Source organism: Simochromis diagramma, unplaced genomic scaffold (genome assembly GCF_900408965.1).
Source record: "Simochromis diagramma unplaced genomic scaffold, fSimDia1.1 OVJJ01000293.1, whole genome shotgun sequence".
NCBI lineage: Eukaryota > Metazoa > Chordata > Actinopteri > Cichliformes > Cichlidae > Simochromis > Simochromis diagramma.
In genome coordinates, this window is record NW_024386801.1 from 24,844,698 (window position 1) to 24,851,977 (window position 7,280).

Consider the following 7,280-nt stretch of genomic DNA (forward strand, 5'->3'; position numbering starts at 1 on the left):
AGGAAGGCCCCAGTGTCACCACTTAACACCGTGCAGACACTACATAGGTAAAACTCTGAATTTGGATTTTTTAACATACATCAAAGAGGTGTAGGCATGTTTGTTACAAACTAATTGTAGCTAAAATGTAAGTGATAAACAGTGTAATTGACTGTTAGAAGGAAATAAATTCAAATTATTCAGTGAGTCTAGTGCCATTTATTTTATTTCACTCCATTCTCTGAAAACACATAATAGTATATTCTGGTGATAATATAGAGTTGTTTTATACAAAAGTACCAATTCTGTAGATCCACCTATAGTCAGCACACAACTACTGGCTTTAAGAGGATATAAAATTTTGTTTACACAAGAGGAGAAAGATCTGATATTGAGGGTCAGTCAGTCAGATGGTACCAGAACAAATCTACCAACCTACCAGTGTGCTAGGAGCTACAATATTGTAACATTTAGGAGCTACAATACATTTATGGCAGTTGGAGTCCAGAGAAGAGTTGAAACACAACAATTATAACAGAGAGGCAAAAGCCTTAGGGATTGGCCAGTTCATCTGATGTGACAGAAGGAGGCAGGCTGTCCAAGGCTCCCATCTCTGTAATGTTGCACAAACAGAACAGACAGAACATCAATACTGAGACATAATAGGCAGAAAGTTGTTTTTCATTTTATCATACCTCTGTTTGTTTGCACTCAGCAGACACTCTATTAGATTCACCTTGCTAACTGCCTTAATTCTTTGTGGCATAGATTCATCAATGTGCTGGAAATATTCTCCTGAGATTTTGGACATGACAAGAAAATGATGATTTTATCACATGAGGGATCTGGTGACTGTGGAGGCATTTGAGTTCAGTGAACTCGTTGTCATGTTCAAGAAATCAGTTTGAGGTGAGTTGGTGAGATGGCACGCTATCCTGTTAGAGGATCAGTACACTGTTGGTAACATAGGGATGGACATGGTCATTAACAATATGATCAGTTGGTACCATTCTGCCAAGACATACAGCCTGAACCTTCAGCACAAGGCTGGATGGATTCACATTTTCATGTTGTAGATGCAGAATTCAACAGGCCAACTTGTGCATCACTGAGTTCCTGCAATGTAACTGGCTGATTAGAAAAACTGTACTAGCAGTCAGTTGAACAGTCTCTGACATGGTAATAATACTATCAGTATACATGGCTATACAGGATCCCTGCCAGGTTTGATCTGATGATAAACTTGTATGTTTTATTGTATGATTAGATTAAACAATTTTCAATATTATCACACCTCTAGATGTCATAAAGTCAAATATGCAACATTACATTTTCACATTTAGTTTTGTGCATGGGGTAATTTGTGTGATAATTCAATAGAAAATGAAGATTCTATCACTGAAAGAATATTTCCATGTTTAACAAATGGACCGATATATAGACCTGAAAAAGTTCGCTAATCAAACTTTGGTGTGCTTTTAAGAGTTTGTCGTTGCAGTGACTTCTGTATGCAGACCTGTATTATTTTGCTCATGAACTCCCCTCGCTTTCAAATAAGTGAGAAGCATACCTTTAAGTTTGAGGTATGACAAGAAGTCAATGACAGTGTGGATAATTTCTTCATCTGCTATTCTCAGGGCGCCTGTGGAGGTACAGCAAGAATGACAGGTTGAAATGGCAGGAGCTCTGATATACACAGATCATACAGAGAAATGAAATTCTCTCAGATACTAAGGATTACGATACAAGTAGGAGTATTAGATTTAAACAAAGCATCAGTTGTGAACTCATGAACAAAGGTTAATGGGAATGAAACATGAAGGCTACTGAATTCCATACAAAGTAGATGTGTCTAAGCTTTCTTTAAAAAAATAAAACGTAAAAATGTAAAACATTTCACCTTCCAATGATCCTAGTTTGACTAGCCCTCACACTCTGTGATTATTGCTTTCAGCCTTAGTCCATCACAGTGGAAATGTTTCGCTGCTGAAAACCAGTGAAGATTTCTACAACAGTAATTTAAAGGCTTGATGAATGGAAAATCTTTATGACACTTTATGACGCGGTGAAAGGAGAGAGATCGCTTTTATTTTGGTATGCTTTAAAAGATGTCTTCTTTTTTTTTAGATTAAACGGTACAAGCACTGCTTGTCTTGTTTTTGCTGTTATTTGTTTTTGTTAGATTTCTTTATTCAGTGTTTTAGATAAATGATCATAAAACACATAAAACATTTCCAGAGTTTCCAAAATTATAAACTAGCATTTTTTTTTTGTAAAAGACACAAAATATTAAATAATACATCAATAAATAATCTGGGGTATTATTTTGTTTAGGAACTTGAGGCTTTATTGCACTGTTTCCCTTTAAAATATATGTGGCTCCTCTTCTTTTGGGCTATTTAAAGGACTTTTTCACTTAAATGACTACAAGTTCCTATTTTCTTCAAGGCATTTTAGGTCTCCCCCTCTACCATCTCCTTCCTCAGTGTTCCTTATACATTAAAGGTAGCTAATCAACATGACAGCTATACATAAAACAGTAATAAAAGCAAAACATTCAGTATATCAAATTAAATAACACTTGTAATAAAATATCTTCTTTAAGAGGAAGAAAGATTGTCCTGTTTCTTTGTGAGACATACAGACCTGTTCTGAAGTCCTCCTCCTGGCCTATGTCCCTCTTCCCAGCCAGACCCGGCTTGTCTCCTAGTCTCGTGTGTCCATGTAGTCCATCTAGTCCATCTGGATAATGAGGAGTGATCGCAGTTGATGCGCTCATACAAACATCAGATGGCCCAACTAAGCATTTAATTAATTCATTCCCATTATCAGCTCAGTTCACTAGAAATTCAGCAATTTTAACATTTTGGTAAATGTGATTTATGTGTAATTTTCATGTACTTACAATAATAATAATCCTTTTCAGCTGCTTCATTTTTTAATATACTGGCTGTGACATTTAATTTTCTGTTTGATTAAGGTGAAAATGACAATTGACAAAGTAAAAATAATATGGAGTAAATGGTTAAAGTTTTGTGTATGTAACAGAAAATACGTACAAATATCCCACTGGTTTAGAGGCATCATACAACAGACACACACACATACACAGTGCACACCGCTACCTGATTCCTGTAAGAAGTTCTAAAGGACATTGTTCACACGTCACACAGTTTCAGCATGATATTTGGTTTGTAATTGTTTGGTTCACTTTCCAAACTCGTACAGACCACCTGCAGGGCTTGGCTCATGGAATTGCAGTAAGTAGAGGTTTGATGGAAGGAATAGAAAAAGCACACTTGTTGAACGGCAGTTTTAACAGACAAGTAAATGCACTGAAACAATAGTGATGATGAAAATCAACATAAAATAACAGGCAAGCAGAGGGTTTTACTTAGCCATGTTGGTGTTGTAGACTGTCGGTGTGTCTCCACATTTACATTTTAATCTGTTTTTTATGTGCCTAAAGAGCAGGTTGAGGTAGCATGCGCAGAGTTCAGTGGCCTCCGGTTAAAATTGTAAATTAAAAATATTTGCATTTCCTTTTTTTCATTTGCTTTAATTACTAATCATACTCTTCCCAATTCCAATAATAACGGTAACTGTACTATTGTACTACATAGTATTCTTAAGCTAGACCAATAATTAAAAATGTTATTGTGATATTTTGAAATTAAAGAACAGACAACAACCTGACTGAGATTTGTAGTTTAACATGTGAAGCTCACATGAGTTGAATACATTATATTGGCTCATATTTGCATTTGAAGAATGGAAAACATGTACAGTAACAGGCCAGTTTGTCTCACTTTGCAACATTACTCACCAGCTACGTGTTGTTATAGTGAGCTCACATACTTCAGTGCTGTCATTTACTCTGAGTGGTTTTTACATGTGACAATTGTTTGACTCTAATTGGGGGCTTCGTCATTAGCTAAAGTAGTCCTTGAACTAATACCCCCTGTTCTCTTTGTGTGCTTTTAAAAGTCTAGCTAAAGTTTTACATGTGAGACCCCGGCATGAAAAAATAAGGTATTTTAATGATGTTTGCCATCCAGGGTAAAAAGGTCCTATTGGATCTACCTTGTGTTTTGATCTTTACATACAATTTTTTTTATCAGCAAATTGTTAATAAAATAAATTGGTAGCATGACTTGAAAATATTTTTGATAATATTAAAAAATGTAAAACTTCTAAATTAAGTTACTGGGCTATCAGCTCTTTGTCAGCTGTACTGCTATTTCGGATATCACAGTGAAAACTCTGTGTTAGTCAGTGCTACATCTTCTCTGCAGTGAACGTGACGATAGTCTTCTAAACGATCGTATTTTCTTCCCATTCTGTCAACACGATGCATCTGGAGTGTAATCCTCCAAAGTCTCAAAAATGCTGTATGCTAAACCTTCCTTAACTCATTCTTGAGGTCATCAATGCGTTACTTGGCTCAAAGCACAGACAGAATTGCAACATTTGTATACATAAGCAAAGAAACAAAAGCAGCTAAAAGGTGTGATGTTTAAACAGAGCAATTCCTGGTGACCCCAAGGCCCTGCAGCAGCTGTATGTTTCTATCTTACATTGAGTGACCAGCTCGTCTCTGCCTCTGGCACTGGGAGAATCCTTTATCTGAATTAGGTGATCAATACGACCTGAAACACAGGATGAGGCAGGAGCAACCTTTACCTGGGCTTCACACACACACACACACACGCGCGCACACACACACGCACACACACGCACACACACACACGCACACACACGCATGCACACAAAGGGACAACATTCTTCAGGGTTCCTGCCCTGGAATGACTCAAACTCCAGCTGGTAAGAATATATACCTTGACACACAAAACTGGATACCCAACAGTCACTCATGATAATCTTTAAATAACACTACATTAGCATTGGGCCATTTCACCACATACTAGTAATGAGGCTTTTGTAAACAACGTTACTGGAACAACCACAAAACAATATGCGCTGGTGTGTGCATGTAAGCTTCTGTGTGTGTCTGTGCGTGCATGTGTGTGTGTGTGTGTGTGTGTGTGTGTGTGTGTGTGTGTGTGTGTGTGTACACTTACGGGGCCCTAACAAGTAGCCAGCGCTGTTCATAGTCCAGCCTCGCTTTTCTTTTGCCTGCAAGATATAAAGATGGATACAATAAGCAGCTAAAGGACAAGGAGACAGTTTTAATGAGTTTTTGATGTGTAAATCTAAGAGCATTTTTCTTAAATGTAAAACATCCTTATTGTCATGGTCTGTAGGCTTGTCATATGCCTGCAGGGAGTTTGTGTATTTTACTTTCCTAGTAAATTTCTGAATTTGTTTTTTTTCCCCTTGGTTTTCTTACATGTGGATTCTTAATGTGGGTTTATTTAGGGTCTCTTGGAAATCATGGAATCATGGGTTGGTTCCTTGAATTGAATTTAACCTCACCTGCATCTCTGTGTTACATGTTGTAGCGTCTGCTATTGGGAAGTTTGAGCTCTTGGATTTGGTCATGGTCTGTATGGTTTCATTGTGAATCTATGATTTTAGCTTGTTTTGTCTTTATTCACTTGAAGATTTGAACTTTTTACTACTAATATACTCACATATACACATTTTATTTTTGTGATCGGCTGCTTAAAAATTTTGTTGTAAACTAAAATAGATTACTTTATAATGATATTTGATATCATTTTGACATTTCTATTAGTCTCTGTTGTCTTTATGTCTTTATTGGTACATTGATTCTTGGCACCTAAATTTAAGTGGGAGGTTAACATTAACGTTGTACTGAATTTTGAACTGCTTACCGCAACAACTAGCCCGATGGTCTCGGAAAGAGTTGCACAAAAGATGAGCGACATGCAAAATATCCCAAAGCCCCTCTGCATCTGAGAAAGAAAAAAACACAATATTAACATGACAACAAAACTATTTGAAAGCATGCCTTTAAAGGCTACAAAAACTGTAACTTACCTTTGATGTGACTTCCTTCAGTCTGGTTCACGTTGCAGTCAGCAGCAGAAGTTGCCTGGCGTGTGGAGCACTGGATGAAAAGCGGACTCCAGCCACCTTTTATTGTGATTTCAGCCCGACCCTCCTGCTCTCTTTTCACGTCAGCAGCCCCTCCTGCACACAGCATGGGCAGGTCACGAACAGAACGCATTATGAAATTCAATAATATCACATAATGCTATCATCAGATTTTCTTTGTTGCCCTCAGAGACTAGGCATTGAATTGCTGTATTTTTCTGTCCTAATCTGATATGCGACTGTGACTGCTTATTGCATGAGCTTCATGTACAGGCGGTCAATAAAAAAATCTACTTGCCAGTTTTTCAGGATTTGTTGTCATTTTTTTCAATTTCATGAAAAAATTCATCTTTGTTGCTCTCACTGCTTTTAGGTCTGATTTTATGAAGCACTTAATTTTGACAAATTATATTTTAACAGAGCAGTAGTGCCGATTTATTAAAAGTATAAAAATAATAACAACCTGCAACGGCGTTTACAGTCATACCATTTACAGTCCAAAGTAAAGTCACAACCCAAAGGATTTACAAAGAGTGTAGTGAGCAGAAGTGTACGAGTAGATCACTTTTAAGGATGTTTCAGCCTTAGTCTGTCACAGTTATAATTTACATTTACCTCGGAGTCATTGAAAGTCATGTCCCTTGCAAATAAGAATCTGTGTTTGCACTGTTGTTAAGTTACCCTGTAACAACAGTGTTCTGCAAAGCTCACCATATGTTGTCCATGCTCTGAAACCCGTGTAGATGTCATTTTTCTTTTATTATAATTTTATTTTGTAAAACTGTTATAAATAGTCTCCATCAAATCAATAAAGGAATATAACGTAAGGAAGAAGAAAGAAGATCAATAACACTGAAAATCTTTTTACACAATAATTCTTCATTTGGCTGCATCGGGGTTTGATTTAAGCACAGGTTCAGTTTTTCTTTATAGATCAGGGTAGCAGTTTATACGCCCTGCAGCAGATACAGGAGCCATCCTTGCCTCTCTCTTTCTTTTTAAATGACCTTGCAAATGACGAAATGTCCATATTAAAGAACAGAAACAGACAAAAAGTTTACATGAAAAAGTATTTCATGTAAACTGATAATAACTTGATATGAAATTGACTCACTAAATTCACCATGTCAGGTTAGTTCAAAACATTATTATGCTTTTAAAACTTATTTTGCAGATTTTTTTTTTAATAGTAATTTTTAATTAAATAGTTGATTAATTACCTTTTGTTTGTTTTTTGCTGTTCACTAATGCAAAGGTGAAAGTGTACTTAGAGTATAGGA

The 7,280-nt window shown here is 36.5% G+C and overlaps 1 protein-coding gene across 2 annotated transcripts; it reads right to left on the reverse strand.

Annotated features, from left to right (window-relative positions):
• Window positions 1-268: 268 nt before the first annotated feature.
• gal (galanin/GMAP prepropeptide) lies at window positions 269-6,076 on the reverse strand. Of its 2 annotated transcripts, XM_040024912.1 has the most exons (7): window positions 5,944-6,076; window positions 5,778-5,858; window positions 5,061-5,115; window positions 4,557-4,628; window positions 2,626-2,721; window positions 1,550-1,621; window positions 269-592 (listed from the first exon to the last, which is right to left on the reverse strand). In XM_040024912.1, exons 2-7 carry the CDS (start codon window positions 5,856-5,858, stop codon window positions 531-533), a joined length of 438 nt encoding a protein of 145 aa, XP_039880846.1. In that variant the 5' UTR covers window positions 5,944-6,076; the 3' UTR covers window positions 269-530. The 2 variants fall into 2 exon arrangements, with proteins under 2 accessions (XP_039880846.1, XP_039880847.1); XM_040024913.1 differs by lacking the exon at window positions 4,557-4,628 and having other exon boundaries at window positions 5,944-6,074.
• Window positions 6,077-7,280: the final 1,204 nt, after the last annotated feature.